Source organism: Hyperoodon ampullatus (assembly GCF_949752795.1).
Source record: "Hyperoodon ampullatus genome assembly, chromosome: 19".
NCBI classification, from domain to species: domain Eukaryota; kingdom Metazoa; phylum Chordata; class Mammalia; order Artiodactyla; family Ziphiidae; genus Hyperoodon; species Hyperoodon ampullatus.
This window is the reverse complement of record NC_136932.1, coordinates 9,431,990-9,448,905: the sequence shown is the minus strand read 5'-3', so window position 1 is coordinate 9,448,905 and position 16,916 is coordinate 9,431,990. Positions and strand designations below refer to the sequence as shown.

General features: G+C 57.8%; 1 protein-coding gene across 1 annotated transcript in view; it reads right to left on the bottom strand.

Moving 5' to 3' along the window:
- The window catches only part of WNT3 (Wnt family member 3), a gene marked incomplete at its 5' end in the record, with an annotated part of 47,507 nt that overhangs the window by 5,551 nt on the left and 25,040 nt on the right, over nt 1-16,916 (bottom strand). Inside the window, one exon of the mRNA XM_079725036.1 lies at nt 3,459-3,700. Within this exon, the coding sequence (XP_079581162.1) occupies nt 3,459-3,700 (242 nt within the window). The remainder of the gene's footprint in view (nt 1-3,458; nt 3,701-16,916) is intronic.

The window sequence follows — 16,916 nt, the reverse complement described above, 5'->3', positions numbered from 1 at the left end:
GGCCTTGATCCGTCCTGGCCCCAGGCCCCCCTGCCCTCCACCTTCCCAAACTGGAAATCCCAGCACAGGCCCGGGCCCTCCCACTCCTGAGAGAGCCTGAGGTCTGTGGGGAGGGAGGCCTGGGAACCTACAGCCTAAGCCTACCCAAGTCCACCCACTGCCCACCTGGATGCACGTGGGCAGACCCTTTCCTTTCCTGAGCCTCAGTTACCCTTTTTGTAAAATGGGTACAACTTCCCTCTGCCGCCAGAGTTCCTGACCAGGAGTGCAGTGGTCAGCGTGTCAGCTTCCCCCTTCTGTTCTCCTGTCCTCCATCCAGACAAAGCCAAGGTTTTGGACTGAGAAGGCCAAGCCCCTCCCGGGGGGATGGAGGGTCACAGGGCACTTCCCTGCTTCTGCCCCAGGGTCCAGCAAAGAGAAAGCAGAGATTCTCAGGGTGCCCCCCGACCCCGCCGACATCACTATAATGACTACCTTTGAGTGCTGGGTTTGCACCAGATTCTGCCCCTCATGTGCTTTATCCCATTTAATCCTCTCACCCCTATGAGGCAGAGAGTCTTATTACAGGCCCATTTAGCAGATACAGACACTGACAACTAGGGAGGCAAAGGCCTGAAAGACCTGCAGTCCAACCATCTGTCTCCTTACTGGTGAGGAACCCAGAACAGGGAGGTGACCTGCCCAAGGCCAGGCAGGTTGCAAAACGCCGGGCTGCTGGCCTGGATGCCTCCTTTCCTGGGCTGTGGCTCTGGTCCTGAGCGCTGAGGGCAGCTCGGCGGACGAGGGAGCCTGGTAACCCCTCGTGGCCACTGCCGTCTCTTCAGAGGCCCCGAGGCCCTCGTGGGCCACCTGCAGAGGAGGGTGCGTCCCCCTTCCCGAGCAGCCCGGCGGGGAGTGGGAGCGGTCCCCGCCTGGGCAGTGGACCCGGGCAACCAGCGCCGACTGCGACACGGGGCGGCCGAGGCCTGAGGCGCTGCGCCCCGGCTCCGACCCCGACCCCGGCTGGCCACCCCTCAGCGACCCGGGGGCCGGGGGCGCCGAGGGCGAGCGCCGCGCTTCCGGCCGGCCCGCGGCCTCTCGCGGCGGCGGCGGCGCCCGGGCCCCGGGCCGCACTCGGTTCCCAGCCCCGGGGACGCGGGGGCGGCGGGGGCGGCGGGGGCGGGGCGGGGATTAGCCTGGGAGCGGCGCTGACAGCCCTGCTGTGCTGGTCCCCGTCCGGCGGGGCCCGCTGGGCCGCTCAATCCGCCTTTGTTCGCGCGGTGTCACACCGCATTACCCGCATAATGCGGCCGCCGGGCCCGGGCCGCCGGGCCGGCCGCCACCGCGTAGCAACGGGCGGCTCCCGCGGCCGGGCCGCGCCCCCGGCCCCGGCGCCGGCCCCGCGAAATCCCCATTGAAGCGGCGCCCCCCGCCCCCGCGCCGCGCCGCGCCGAATGGCCAGAGGGCGTGTGAATGGCTCGGCGGCCGCAGCGGGCGCGGGGCTGGGCCGCGCGGTGGGGGGCGGCTCTCGGGCCCCTTTTCAAGCCGCCTAAGCCCCTCCGGGCCGCCCGCCCCGCCCGGGGACCGCGATCCCCCGCCGCCCGCACCCCGCCGTCGCAGCCTAGCGCCTTCCGGCCGCTGACCCCTGCGCCCCCAGCGCCCGGGTGCAGCCCCGCCCCGGCCTCCGCTCCGGGCGGGCCAGCCCCAGGGGGTCGGTCCCCGGCGTCCGCGGAAGATGCGCGCCCCGGAGCCGACCGCCTCCCTGCCACCCTGGGTCTCAAAGCCGTGGGCAGAGGTCTACCCTGGCGGCCCACACGGCAGGGGTGCGGGACTCGCCAGAGGCGGGGCCCGAGCGTGGAGCCTAGAGCTGCGTTCGAACCCGTTCCCGCCGGGCTCTGGGCGCTGGGGCGCGCGTGCATGCGGGGGCCCTCCTCCCGGAGACCGCAGAGCTTCCCTCAGATTCCCTGTGTCTCTAACACCTTCCCTCCCTCCCCCCACACAAAACTGCCCTCTTGCAATTTCGAGATGTAGGCAAGTCTTAGAACCTACAACGGTGATTTAAAACGTTAAACACAGACGTGAAGGGATAATAAGCTCAGAGACCCGGTTTTCACAGGCTAACGTCCCGCGCGGGGAAGAGCAATCAGAAGGTGAGTCTTGCTTTGGGGAGCGCGTCTAGACGCCAGGCTGTTTGATTAAGCGCTACCTGGCCCGAGGTGGGGCACCGGAAGGCGAGGAGACTGACACGCCGGCAAGATGAGGTTTGAAATGCAAACCACCGCCACTTGGCCCCAATTGGAGGCCAAACCTTTTATGTAAACAAGGAATAATTAGCTTTGGTAATAGAAGCGTTCGCAGAATCATCATCCATTGATTCGCTAATTGCCCTTGTCCCATGACAATAGGTCGGACTTACAAGGTGCACCTGAGGCATAGGTAAAGGGGGACTCCACTCTAAAATGGGGGGTCGGCTTCACCCCACTCATTCCCTGCCACTCCACCCCCCCCCCCCAACACTTCCCCAGGTCCAGCTGGTTCTCAGATCCCTTTTCTTTCTGGCTGTAAATGCAACTCTTCTAAAAGGAGGGAGGGCCCGGTTCACCCGTTTGGGTGCCCAAGCCCTGGTGGTGGCCGGAGGAGGGTTCAAGTTGCTGAGGAAAAGGAATGGTAGCTCCCGGGAGGCCAGCTGGGTCATTACATTCCTAGACACTGCAATTGCTCAAAGAATAGCCCGACTTCAGCCCAGAACTCGCCAGCCCCAAAGTCCCCTTCTTGGGAGCAGTTGTGCCTCTCATCCCTCTCTCCCAGTGCCTTCACGTTCAAGGTCAAGTAATGTGAATCCCATTCATTTGCGACACAGCCAATGAGACTCCCAGGTTGCAAGATGCAAGTTACCCAGAGGCCAGCACACCCTCTAGCCCCACCACAATCCGTGGGCATATCCAGCTATCAGGGGCATGGGGACCAGCAGAAGCTTCCCACAGAAGCACCTGGGGGCAATGCAGTGCCACCAGCATGAGGCAGCTTCCTCAACTCCAGAATTTTCTACATGGGAGGGACCTAAGGGGGACAATGCTCTCACCCCACCCCAAAAACTAGATTTACATAGCACTTAACACTGCACTGGGAAAATGTCACAAAAGTCCACATCAAAGCCTGGGGCCACCCACTGTGCCAGCCAGAAGGAAAGGAAGGCTGCAGCCTCCTAGCCTGCCCTAGGATCTCGGGGGATGGGATCTCAAGGCTGCCCAGCCCCCAGCAGCACCTGGGAAGGTGTGGCAACCACGATGACAACCTGGGTCAGGCCAGAGAGGGACCTGGCCCACTTTCTGTGGAGGCCGTGGGTCGTGACCAGCTTTATCGCCCTCCCCTGGGGACCCTGGGCTCAGAGCTGAGACGCCCTGATGTGGAAGAGTGACTGTGTCCTGATGCCCTCCCCCCACCTCCTCGCGCACCTCCTACCCACCCAGAGACGGTACCTTTGTCGAGGACCGGCCCGAAGATGGCCAGGCTGTCGTCGATGGTGGTGCAGTTCCAGCGGCGGCCCCGGAACTGGTGCTGGCACTCCTGGATGCCCAGCTTCACGCCCTCGGCCACGCTGGGCATGATTTCGATGTAATTGCGGCAGAAGCGCAGTTGCTTGGGGACCAGGCCTGGGATGGAGCCGCAGAGCAGGGGCTGTGAGCCCAGGGATGTGTACTGCTGGCCCAGGGCCAGGGACCTGCGGGCAGACAGAAGGCAGTGGCACCGCAGGCACAAAGCACGCGGCCCACTGTGGGCATCGTTTCTTCTCCGAGAGTACTCAGGGTAGGTGGAGCCATGGAGGGCCTGTGAGCCTGAAGCCATGGCCCTGAGAAACCCGGCATCTGAATGCACTACCTTTGACCTTGCGTGTATACTGTCCCTTGAAGAGCAGAGCTCTGACCCAGGGAGTCGGCCCTCTGCCATGGGCATTTCCAGTTTGCAGGGGCACCTGAAAAGAACCCTGGATGGAGATGGTATTAGAGGCCCAGGTCAAGTCCCTCCCAGGCTCTGGGCCAGCTTCCCTGATGGGGAGAGGTCAGGTTGGGAGTTTCAGTTTCTAGGGCCACGTGGAGACTTCCAATGATCCATCGGAAGGAAACAAAATCTACGGAGAGGAAGATGGCAGGAGGTGGCTTGACCCCCATCACATCTCAGAGAAAGCAGAAAGTAGAGAAGCTTCAGTCCTAGCAGGGAGCTTGCACATGTGTGCAAGCTTGCACTCATACATACACATACACATACACATACCACCATGGCAATGCCTCTCAGCCTCTTCCCTAGGATGATGCCTGCCCAGCCCAGAGCCTCCCAGTGTCTCTGCCCAGGCCTTTGTCCACCAGGGCCTCTATGACCATCTTTGCAGCTCCCTAGAAGTTTCCGGAGCGCCATCTCTTTTCTAACCAGAGATTGGAGCTTGGCTTTGTTTCATGAAAGTCTAGCTCAGGGTCAGGAGGGAGAAGACCTCAGATCGTACTCCCCCGTCCAATGCAAGTGACCTGATCAAATCACGTCACTCTAATGTCCCTCATTTTTCAGTCAGTAGCCTGTCCATCTAGGTGGGGCTAACCACGTACCACCCTGCCTTCTGGGCAGTGCCTGCCTGGGTCCTGAGGGGTGGGAGTGACTGCAGGCCTGGCCCGTCTGCACCCTGGGCCTTAAGACTGAACCTCAGTGATAGAGCAGGTCAGCCCAGAGCCCCCTGATGGGCACCAAGACACACACAGCATCTGACGGGGCTTTGCAGGTTGCCCTCTCCTGCCCCTGCCCTGTTTACAGTTATACACTGGTTATTGTGATAATAATGATAATCAAACACTTATCATTTATTATGTGCTGGACCGGTTCTGAGTGCTCATGTCTTACCTTATGGAAACCTCACGGCAAGTCTGTGAGGTAGGAACTTCATTATCATCGTCAACATCCCGTTTCATAGAAAAGGAAACTGAGGCCAGGGCGCTTAGTAAACTGCCCAAGTCTGCAGGACTGTGCAGCAGCAGAGTTGAGCCTCCCGCCCCAGCTCAGGCTGCCTCTCCACGTGCTCTTAACCAGCACATCCAGGCCTGCCCTGCAGCTGCCCCAGTGGCACTGCAACCACCGGATAGAGAAACCGAGCCAGGGCTCAGCGCAGATGACTCAGCATTGGGCCATCATGGGAGGAAGGGAAAAAGGCCAGGCCTTTCCCACTCCCTCCTCTGACGTTTAGGCCCCAAAGCCCTATATGCAGACAGCTGGAGAGGGGAGCTGGGGCCAGACGGAGGGCGCTGCTACCCCCATGGCCTCACCTGGGTTTGGTTCTGAGCGTGGGCCATGAGGACCCCTCTAAAGGAATATGGTGATTCTTTGCCACTTCCTCATACCCGGCCTGGTCCCTGATTGTCCCAGAGCATCATGGGGAGACCTGGCACCCACTGCCCAGCCTCCGTGTCCCTCCCCTTCGGCCAGAGCCCTCCCCGGTCTCCCCCACCACAGGCACCTCCATCTATGCCTGTCCCTAGAGGGATGGACTGGCCTTGCGGAGCCCACATACTCCTTCAACCTGGCCTCCTGGACCCACTGCAAACTCTAACCTGGTCAGGCCTGTGTCACGATCACCTCTGGCACCGGGGGGCTCTGTCCCATGTCGTCCCCCATTTACTGGTCTGCTCTCCAACCACACCAGGGCCCCAGGGCTCCTTCCTTTACTCCTTCCCCATCCTCTGTCCCTCTCCCGGCCTTTGCCCTACACCCGTTGGCACTTCTGCAGGCCTGGGCACCCTCAAGCTAAACTGGATCAGAATAAGAACCTACAAGAGATGCCTTTAGAGAGCACAAAGCCCATTATACAGATGAGAAAGCAGAGGCCCACAGAGAGAAGCAGCTTGCCCAAGGCCACACAGCCAGATCCACGGAGCCAGGTGAGGCTGGTGTCACTGCAGGGAAGGGGGGCTGGGGTGTGGGGAAGCCCCGGCTGGCTCTTCGTTTCCACTCAGTGAGGCTGCTCCTCATCCCAGCCCTCCGAGCGGCTCCCTGCTCCCTCATTTCACCAGTATCCCCACCCCAGTGGGTCCCAGGTGGGCCTACCCAGCCCAGCAGGATGCCCAAGCCCTACGCACTGGCTGGCAGGGCTTGGTTGGCTGCAAAGGCCAGAGCTGTCCCCCAGACATCTCCCAGTAGGGAGATGCCACGGTCCCCTGTGCTCCCCTCAGGGACACCAAGCCCTTGACTGTGAATCCTTCCTCCTGGACAGCTGCAATCTCTCCTCTGACCGAGCAGATTTCCTTTCCTCTGCAGCTGCATTCAACACTAGCGATCATCACGACAACCATTTATTTAGCACTTATATGCCAGGCACTTCACAGATATCATGTCACTTAATCCTCAACAAGAGCTCCATGATGTGGGTACTGTCATCTCGGTTTTACAGATGAGGAAACTGAGGCAGAGAAGTTGGGCAACCATAGGTTTGTCTGACTCCAGGGATAATATCCTCCAAGAATAACTCGCAGCCTCAGAGACGATGAGTTCTTTGCCCTCCGCCCACCAAACCCTGCCTCCTTCCTGCTGTCCAGGTCCATCGTGCACCTGGAGCCAGGTTGCCTGCATTCAAACCCAGCTCTGCTGTTTCCGAGCTGCTGATCTCAAGCAGTTTACTTAACCCCTCGTGCCTCAGTTTCTTCATCTATTAAATAGACATAATGGGAGGGATAAAGGATAGAAAGCTCCTGGCACATAGGAAGCCCTCAAGTCGCGGTGGTCATGGTGGTTGCCGTGTGTTTAGGGGCTGTCCCCGGCACTTTGTCCCCTGCTATGTCATCAACCTCACTTCTCAGCCCTCCCATCCCTGACTTGACAGAACACGTCGGAATTTTCAGAGCCCCTTCCCGTCCATCACTGGGAAGGATGCAGAGCTGGCCCCTTTCCCGGGAGCTCAGTGCTAACCAGGGTGGCATCTGTGATCTGGCCGAGGGTTAAAGTTAACCCACAGGGCAAGGGCATAGGGACCTTTCCAGGATGCTCCGTTCAAGGATTTCAGCTCAGATCTGGACATCCTGCTGGTGATGAGCAAGGGCCTCTAGGGGTGGGGGTTTAGCTCTGAGGGCTGGTGCTGGGGCTAATGGGGCTGTGGCCGTGGGATTGATTTCTGCAGGAGAGCTTCCCTCCCCCAAGTACGCCCTGCCACCCGAGCCCTGAGCCTCCCACCCACACACGCTCACGTCTGAGATTCCACCACCACGGATGCGCTAACCTGACTCACAGCTCCTTGTCCCCGTCAGTGAGGGGCACGTTCCCCTGGAGGAGGCCACACAGTGAGCCTCCTCCTCCTCAGTTCTTCGTACCGAAGCGGGAGCGGCCTGCTGGATGGCTAGCAGCCCGCCACCCGGAGCGCCTCGCCACTGCCCAAGTCCCCGGCAGACATCTTACCCATCCTTCAACCTCCAGGTCCTGGGTCGCCTCCATTCTGAAGAATTTTGTGGGCCCCCAGACAGAAGCAACCTCTCCTCCCTCTGTGTTTTTCCTCTACTTCACTCAGACCTTATCTCAAAGGGCTGAACTGACTTGTTTCCAATTCCATCTGGCTGTGCTAGTGTGAGTTCCCTGAGGACAGAGGTTGTGTTGTGTCTCCTCCCATCCCCCCCCAACACCTCTCACCATACCAGACACACACACACACACAGGCACACTTGGCCGACCAAAGGGCCAGGCCCATGCCAGGTACTCGCTGATTCTCTAGGGGAGGAATAAAAGAGCGACTCCTTCCCAAAAGGCCGGCCTGATCCACCCCCAGTCTTGCAGCCCCTCAGCCAAACTCCCCAGGCCTCCAGGCATCCGGAGGTTCCACCTACACACAGGACAAGATTCCTCAGTTCCGCTGAGGAAGTTCCTACGTTTAGGACCTGAGACAGTGGCTGGGCTCCCAAGGGAGGTGGGGACCTGCCTGGCACCGGCAGCTGGTGAGGGGGAGGGGGGAGGGCACCGCCAGGCCTATTTATACCCAGCTCCTGGCCCTGCCCGGCCCAAGGGCCCTGCCACCCTCCCCTAAGGACAGTTCATCCTCCGCCCAACCACCCACTGCCCAGCTGGGCTGAGGACAGACACAGGCAGCCAGGCGGATGGGCAGCAGGTGCCAGCCAGCGACAGGCGGCTCCAGAGGCCTCGATGTTGACCTCTGAGGATGAAACCCCCTCTCCAAACAGGCCAGGCTTAAATGCCACGCACGGTCTCATCAGCCTCCCAGCCCCACCGAGCCATTCACCGCCACGCGCGGCGCCTTCGGCCTCCAGAAGCTGGAGGTGGGCCTGCATGGTGAGCACAGGCCACCTCAGTGCTGAGCCAGCCTAGGCACACAGCATAGAGTGAGAGGCCTACAAGGGTCCCACGCAGCGCAGCCTGTTCAGTGACGGTGGCGCCGTGGACCCACAGACTCTGCCGTCCACCCAGCAATGACCTGCCGGCGGGGACTACGAGCTGTCCCCACCCTGCTCCCCTTAACGAGCCACGTGGGTTGGAGCCCTACACCCAACCAGGTGCCCTCCCCTGCACTCAAACTCTCCTACATTTTTGACCTTCGACTCTTCCAACATTATAGTATTTGAGAGATTGAGGGGCCTCAGGAGTCATCTAGTTTAGGGTGTTTCTTATTTGTTAGCCATTTTTTCCTAATATACATCCTCCCCCCACCCTCCCCGGTATGTAAAACAGATAAAAAGAGGAACTCTTCCTCCAAAAGCTAAAGATAGAATCATCATATGACCCAGCAATTCCACTCCTAGGTATAGATCCTGGAGAATTGAAAGCAGGGATTCAAGCGATACTTGTACACCAGTGTTCATGGCAGCAATATTCACAACAGCCAGAAGGTGGAAACAATCTGAGTGCCCATCAGCAGATGAATGGATAATAAAATGTGGTAAATCCATACAGTGGAATATTATTCAGCCACAAAAAAGAATGACGCTCTGATACATGCTACAACATGGATGAACCCTGACAACATTATACCAAGTGAAATAAGCCAGACACAGAAGGACAGATACAGTATGATTCCACTTACATGAGGTACAAAGAATAGGCAAATTCATAGTGACCAAGAATAGATTAGAGGTAGCTGGGGGCTGGGAGGGGAAGTTTCAGCTTAATGAGTATGAGTTTCTGTTTGGGACAATGAAAAGTTCTGGTAACAGATAGTGGTGATGGTTGGACAACATTGCAAACCTACTTGATGCCACTGATTTGTACACTTAAAAATGGTTAAATTGAAGGAAAAAAAAAAAACAAAAACAGGGCAGGGGCGCAGAGACCTATCCCTTGACTTTCCCCTTGCTCTCACCTATGGCCCCTCTGCAGGATGCAGTCTGAGAACCACTGGTCTTATCTAATCCCTTCCTCCTCTGGATGGGAAGACTGAGACCCAGAGAGAGTTTGTTATTTTCCCAGGTCACACAGTCACATATGGGCGGGGCTGTGGAAGGTGGATCCAAGGGTGCAGCCCAGGGAAAGGCTCCAGGGTCCCCACCTCTGCTTTCAGGGTGAGCTCCGTGGCCAAGCCTCCCCCGGTCGTGCCTTTCTTGGAGTCATGGTCCCCTTGGCCTCACTTTTTCCAACGGCGAGGACTAACCATCTCTGCTAGCCCCAGACAGGCCACCTTAAGATGTTGACCCAAAGAACCGGTGCCTCTTAAGCTGACTGCCATGAGTTCAGGAGGAAGGGAAGGAGATGGAAAAAGGGAGGAATCAGAACCACCTCCTTTGTGGTCCTTTGTCTCTTTCCTCCAGAGGGACCACCGTGTTTCTGGAAACAATAGCCCAGTGCTTGGTGCTCTACCGCTGGCTCCTGGACAGTACTGGACAGATGGCCTTCCTGTTCCTGGGTCCAGAGGGGCCCAACCCTGGCCTGGGGCAAGACGGAAACTTCCAGAGGGGGAAAGAAAATCTTGAAAATGGGCAGAAAGTAAAGATCCAGCATTGGCCTTGGAACTCAAGGCTACTACCTTTCTACTTAGTTCAAGAGGCTACTCAGGGCTGGTGGACATCATGAGGGGAGCCTGACAACTTCAGGGGCACAGGTACCCAGTGGGGTGGGGGAGGGCAGGGGCAGGGATGCACCCAACTCCTGGAACTTCCAAAGAGCTTAAACACAAGTGGCAAGGGCCACTCACCCTGGTGCTTTGGCAGGGAGCTTGTGACAAAGCAAGAGGAGGGACTTAGGTCAAGGGTCACAAGCGACCACCCATCCACTTATCCTCCCTGGAGCACATGTGGGCCCCACGAGTGCCAAGCACAGCTCTACACCCTCCCAGCCCAACCCTGAACCCATCTCAGTACGAGCCAAGGGGAGGGAGTTGCTTCTGAGTCCAAAGGGCTCACGTGGTCCCGTAGTCCTCAGAGCAGGCCTAGATACCCCAGCAGATGCCTTTCATCAACATCTCCCTGGACCTTTCCCATCAGCAGCTGGTCCATTCACTCAGTAGGCATGGATGGGTCCTCTGGTTCTCATGTGTCCCAAGAAGAGCTACAGGGCCACCCTTGTTTACACACAGGAAGGGAAGGGTGAGGGTAGAAAGGATCCACAGACTGAGCTGGGACCCAAGGTCCAGAGAGGAGTCAGTGAAGAAGCAACTGCAAGAGCCTGACCCCAAGAGCAATAACCATGTGGAGTGCATAGAGGTGCCTGCCCTTAGCAGAGTAGCTTAAAGTCTTCCCTTGGTAAACAAATTCATTCCCCACCTATTCACTCAACACACATTTAACTGACGACTGAATCGGGCAGAGTGCCAAGCACTGGAAACATGGAGATGAACTGAGCCACACCCATGGGGCACCCAGACCAGGAGGCATCTGTCAATTACAGACCAACAAGTGTTTTTCCAGCACCTACTAGGTCTGGGTGCCATGTGTGCCATGAGTGACAAAGGGTCCCCAGGCACCTGTAGCTTAGCACCCAAGTAACCCTCATGCCAGAAAGCACACGGTAAGAGCAGGGGCATCCTGGAAGGGGGGCGAGCGAGTCCCAGGCAGTGATGGCCATGAAGGCACGCTGGAAGGCAGGCACTGAGCTGGCGAAGGATGGCTGAGGCTCCCTCAGGGGGAGCTGGGGTGCCAGGGGAGAGCCCCAGGCAAGAGGTGGGAGAGAACAGCGGCGGGCCCACCCCAGCTGGAGTCCAGGGGCCTTACAAAGGAACAGAGGAGGCGAAGGGGGCCCTGAGTGCCAAGCTTTACTCTGGCGACGTGTGCAGCCACTGAGGATTCCTGAGCTGGGCTTTGGAGTATTAACCTATTAGACAACGTCTAACTGCAGAATGGGGCCGGGGGTGGGCACTACGAGACCCAAGGCTGGGAAGGGAGTGGGGGTGAGGTGGCCGGGGCGACACTCTATGCTAAGGAGAGTCTCAGGCCTGTCTGCGTATTACAGTCCCCCAGGGGGACAGGTTTCAGGGGTCAGGGGTGAGCCTCTTTGGGCTGGGGCCCGAGCACCTCCCATTTAGTTTAGCAGGGCCTGTGGCTCTGGGTCTCAGGACAGTGGCCTTAGAAGCAGAGAGGAAGGGACTTCCCTGGTGGTCCAGTGGTTAAGAATCTGCCTTCCAATGCAAGGGACGTGGGTTCGATCCCAACCTAAGATCCCACGTGCTGCGGGGCAACTAAGACCGCACATCACACCTACTGAGCTTGCGTGCCTCAACCAGAGAGCCCGCAGGCCACAAACTACAGAGCCCATGCGCTACGGAGCCCGTGCACCCCAACTAAGACCCGACACAGCCAAAAAAATAAATTTAATAAATTAAAAGAAAACAAAAAACAGAAGCAGTGAGTAAGGATGGGTCACATGGAAACAACAGGAAGGAGGAAAGGATGACCAGAAAGATGGAGGTGCTGTCAACCAAGAAAGGGAACGTAAGAGGCAAAGCAGTTTGGGGAAAAAAGAGGAAGTTTGTGGGGCTGGTGAGACCTGCAGGCACCCAGGTCCAGACAGCACCGGAGGTGCAGAGCTGGAGCCCAAGAGAAAGACCGAGGCTACAAGTTCAGATCTGGGAATCTGTCCTGGAGCTAACAGTTGAATAATACTCGAGGCCTTGTCTCCCCCAGGGGGCACCCGGAAAAAGGGTGAGACAATCAGGGAGCCTCATGGTGGTGGCGGTGGATGCCATGTGCCAAGGGAGGGAGGGAGGGAGGGAGGGCATGAGGTTGGAGACAGGGCCCTCACACCAGGGGGGCTAGAACTTCAGGCCAAGAGGTGGGGAGGGCTTTTCCAAAACCCGGCAGGAGGCAGGCTGGCCGGGCTGGGCTCAGCCAACATGGGCACCAAGCACCCGGGTCTGCTTTCTTGCAGGTACTCCTGATCAGGAGACGTGCAGCCAACGGACCTGGACAGAGAGAGTCACCAGGCCCTTCCTTCCTTCCTTTCCTCTGCTCTTTCCCTCTTCCACTGTTGTCCCCACCCTCCTCCCTGGGTGATGCATCCTAAGCCTTCAGTTCACAGCCCTGTCCTCCCGCCGGGGTGGGGATGGAGGGACCTCTCTGTGCTCACAGTGGGACCTCCCAGCCTGCCCCCCGCCCCCCCGGGGAGCTCGTCCCGCTCGCCCTGGGACCCAGGATCTGGGTCGCTCCCTCAGGTTGTTTTGGCTGAAATCTGTCCCTTTGGACTTCGGTCAGCACTTCCTGGATCTGTCGTGACCCAGGTCCACTGGTGTGAATGTGGGGGGAAGGGGGTATTCCAGGCCAGCAGTCCGCAGCGCCATGGGTGACAAAACCCACATATCCCCCCCCCAAATGGAACCAAAGTAAAAAGCCGTTCCCTCCCATTGGCAGCAGCCCCTGAGGACTGGCCACGGTGCCCTAAACTCTCCAGCACAACTCAGGGCCCTACTGGCCAAGTGGCCACTTGTGCACTCTGTGAGCGGCTATGACAACTCCCCTCTGCTGCCCGACTTCTAGAAGCCACCTCTCAGGACCGAGTGGGCACCTCAGACCACCTGAGAGCTCAGAGGGGCCACAGCCGTGGGACGGAGAGAAGCGAGTGGGGGGACACTCAACGCCAAGGTCTTGCGGAGCTCCCAGTAAGAGGGAGGGGCGGGCCCTGCGGGACGTTTCTTTGGGGAGAAGAAGGTGGGGAGAGGGGAGGGAAGAGGGGGTGCAGCGGGTGGGGCAGCGCCTCGCTGGAATGTTACAGCTTCTGTTCTCCAAAGCGGCTCCCACAGTGCCTGGCCTGAGGCTCCTGGCTGATCTGATAAGATGTGACAAGGCGGCCTGAAAAATGTTGAAACCTGTAAAATGTTGAAACCTGTTTTTGGTTGTGTTGTGAGCGTTAGGGGTTTTTTTTTTCCTTCTCAATTTCATAGGAAAGTGGAGCTGATCAGAGTGGAGGGGGGAGGCGGTAAGAGAGAGGGATCGACCCCTTCAGGCAAATTGCAGGGGGAGGGGGGTGGCACAGAGCGGGATGGTCAGACCTGGGGAGGAGGAAGGGAGGGTGAGGACTGAGAGGAAGCGGGGGACAGAGGCCTTGGAGAAGCGGGAGGGGCTCCTGCCTCTCTGGCCGGTCAGTGGCTCCAGCTTGGGTCCTCAGGGCTGTGCCCTCCCTCGCACCCAGAGGACACACGAGCTCTCGGCGTCTTCCTTCAGGCAGGTATTAGCCTGGGAAGACTGGGCCTGAGCCCAGGTGGGTGTCCAGAGAGAAGTGAAAGGGGGCCCAGGGCCTCACTCCTCAGACCCCCAAAGGGTCTCCTGCGGGGCACCAAGACCCCTGGCGGACAATGTTTCCAGGTGACACAGAGGGTCGCCGAGCACTTCGGAACTCACAGGCGAGCCCTTTAAACCACATCACGGGCTTCCCGGTGGCGCAGTGGTTAAGAATCCGCCTGCCAGTGCAGGGGACACGGGTTCGAGTCCTGGTCTGGGAAGATCCCACATGCTGCAGAGCAACTAAACCCGTGTGCCCCAACTACTGAGCCCGCGCGCCTAGAGCCCGTGAGCCACAACTACTGAAGCCACCGCAATGAGAAGCCCGCGCACCGCAACGAAGAGTAGCCCCCTGCTCGCCGCAACAAGAGAAAGCCTGCACGCAGCAACGAAGACCCAACACAGCCAAAAATAAATAAATAAAATAATTTAAAAAAAAACAACAAACACGTCACACTTGTTGAGTCCTGACCCTTCAGAGCTGGAAGCTGCGGCCCAGCCTCTGCCCCCAGACCCGCACAGCTGGTTATGCTGTTTCACAGCGGAGGCAGCTGGGGCCTGAAGACGTTAAATGACTGGCTTGGGGTTCAGGATACTTCTGCCAAATGGCTTCTCTCCAAACGAGTCGAGCCTTAGCAACTTGAGAGACGCTGAGCATTCTAGAAACCATGGTGGGACCAGGTCTCTGGGGTGCTCACTGGGTACAAAGGTAGATGCTTGATAAAAGCCTGGGGAATGAAAGTGTCAGCCTGAGAAGGTTCCCCTGCCTGAGACGGTTCCCCTGCCTGAGAAGGTTCCCCTGCCTGAGAAGGTTCCCTTGCCGTCTCTTGCTAGTTGGAGGAAGCGGGGCGGGGGAGGGACATGAGATGCCCTAGAGAGGCTTTAAAGCCATCTGTGAGCGGCCACAGGCCTTAGTTACTCTATCACAGTACCAGGCTGCACAGTGTCCAGGTTGGTGGGACCTTGGCCGCGATCTGGTCCAGTTCCGGCTGAAGCCCAGACTTGTCCAGGGTACCTCCAGGCTTGAGACAGTGCAGGGAGCACAGCCCAGGCCTGAGACGCCCCCAGCCACAACTCTGCTTCCCTTCCACCACGCAGTTCCTTCTTCTTTCTTTTTGTTTTTGATAAATTTATTTATTTTTATTTATTTATCATTTTTGGCTGCGTTGGGTCCTCGTTGCTGCATGCGGGCTTTCTCTAGCTGCGGCAAGCAGGGGCTACTCTTTGTTGTGGTGCGCGGGCTTCTCTTGTTGCCGAGCACAGGCTCTAGAGCGTGTGGGCTTCAGTAGATGTGGTGCATGGGCTCAGTAGTTGTGGCACACGGGCTTAGTTGCTCTGCGGCATGTGGGATCCTCCCGGACCAGGGCTCGAACCCGTGTCCCCTGCATTGGCAGGCGGATTCTTAACCACTGTGCCACCAGGGAAGCCCATCAGCCCTCTTATTTACTTTGGGCTCCTATTCATCCATCAAGATCCAATTTTAAAAGCCCCACTTAATGTGTCCAGTTTAAACTGTTCCCTCTGGGTATTTCCCAGTTCTTGTATATACCTCAGGGGGAAACTCAGACACTTTCCATTGAATTGTCCATTGACGCTGTGTTTTTCCACTAAAACAGTTTTTTGAGAGGAGGAACCATTTCTTTCATTTTTGTAGGCTGGGCGGGCAGAGTGCTTGGTTCCCCAACAGGCCCAGCACACCTCCTCCTTCTGCCGCACTGAGCGGCTCCGCCTGATTACCCCAACCTCCTCACCTCCCCCAAATCCCACAGGCTGCCACCAGGACAAGCTGAGGGCAGGTGATGGCCGCACTGGTCCTCTGGGCCTTATCACACAGCCTCTGCTTCCACTGTCTAGAAATCCTTTATCTGAATCTTAGGAAGAAGCCCAGGAGGGAACATGGAAATCAGAGCTGCTTGGCTGGGAGTTCACTCTCACAGTGGCTCCCTAGGGCTCCTCTGAAAGCCCTGTGTCTTCAACTCAACAAATATTCATGGTAGGCCAGGCCCTGTGGTGCCTGGGGCACCCCTAGTGTTGTTGCATGAGCTCCCAGCTGAGCCTGGGCATTGCCCCAGGTAGCCCGCACTCCTCCCTGACTGGGGCCGGCGTGCCCACCCACCCTGCCTCACACCCAGACAGCAAGGACCACCTGCCCTGGTGAGGGCTCGGGCCCTGAGGACTTCACCTGCCTCGACCAGCCCGCCCACAGTCCCTTACACCACGCCTTTTGGAGGACCAAGAACATGATTTTACCAGCTGGCTGCTATTCGGGGGTGCAGGCCATGGCACTACGGCACTCAGATCACTTGCAGTGGTTTTGAAAAATACAGACAGCTGGGCTCCAAAGCCAGCCCCGCTGAATCAGACTCTCTGGGGAGGAGTCCAGGAAGCTGGATCGTTAAAAACCTCCTCCAGAGTGTGACAACAGCACAGTATAAGATGATGCAACGCGAAGTATCCAGCATACCCTAGAAAGTTCTCTGGCCAAAGACGTTTAACCTGAATCTCCACAAGCCTTAAGAAGTAACTTTCAGCTATCAGGAAACACGAGGGATAGAGGAACAAACCAAATGACACTATGGGGAAGCAACCAGACAAATTCACAAGGCGACAGGCCTGAACTCTGCAAAGTCCAAGTCACTTTTAAAAAGTGTGTGTGTGTGTGTGTGCGCGTGTGTGTGTGTTGGGGGAAGGAGGGGAGGGATGTTTTAGATTAAAATAAACTTAGGAGACAGAACAATCAAATAACTGGAAACTGGTTTGAAAATCCTAGCCATGAAGGCATTTTGAGGATAACTGGGGAAATGTGAATCATTAGGGATCATTAATAATTGGGTTAAGTGTGATAATGGTATGTGGTCATAGGCGTCATCCTTACGTTGCAAAATACAGAGGTGAAGAGTCATGGTGACTATCACTTACTCTGAAATGGTTCAGCAAACCGAACACTGTGTAGGGGATGGGGGGCGGGGAGGGCGGAGAGAAAGGGGAAGGGGGAGCCACTACGGCAAAATGAAAAACACTTGAACTAGGAGGTGTGTGCGTGGGTGCTCCTGGAATTATCTTTTCTGTGTTCCTGATTAACAATTTTCATAATAAAAGTCAGAAGGAACATAAACTCCAACTAACTCGTGGGGACTTCTGGACACGACCCGCGCGGGGCTCGCACCTGGCCTCGCCCGCCCCGAGCACGGAGGGTGGCCGAGTCTCCGGACCCGCTGTGGCCCCTGCGGCAGCAGGTGCACCCTGCGGGGCGGGGGACGGGGG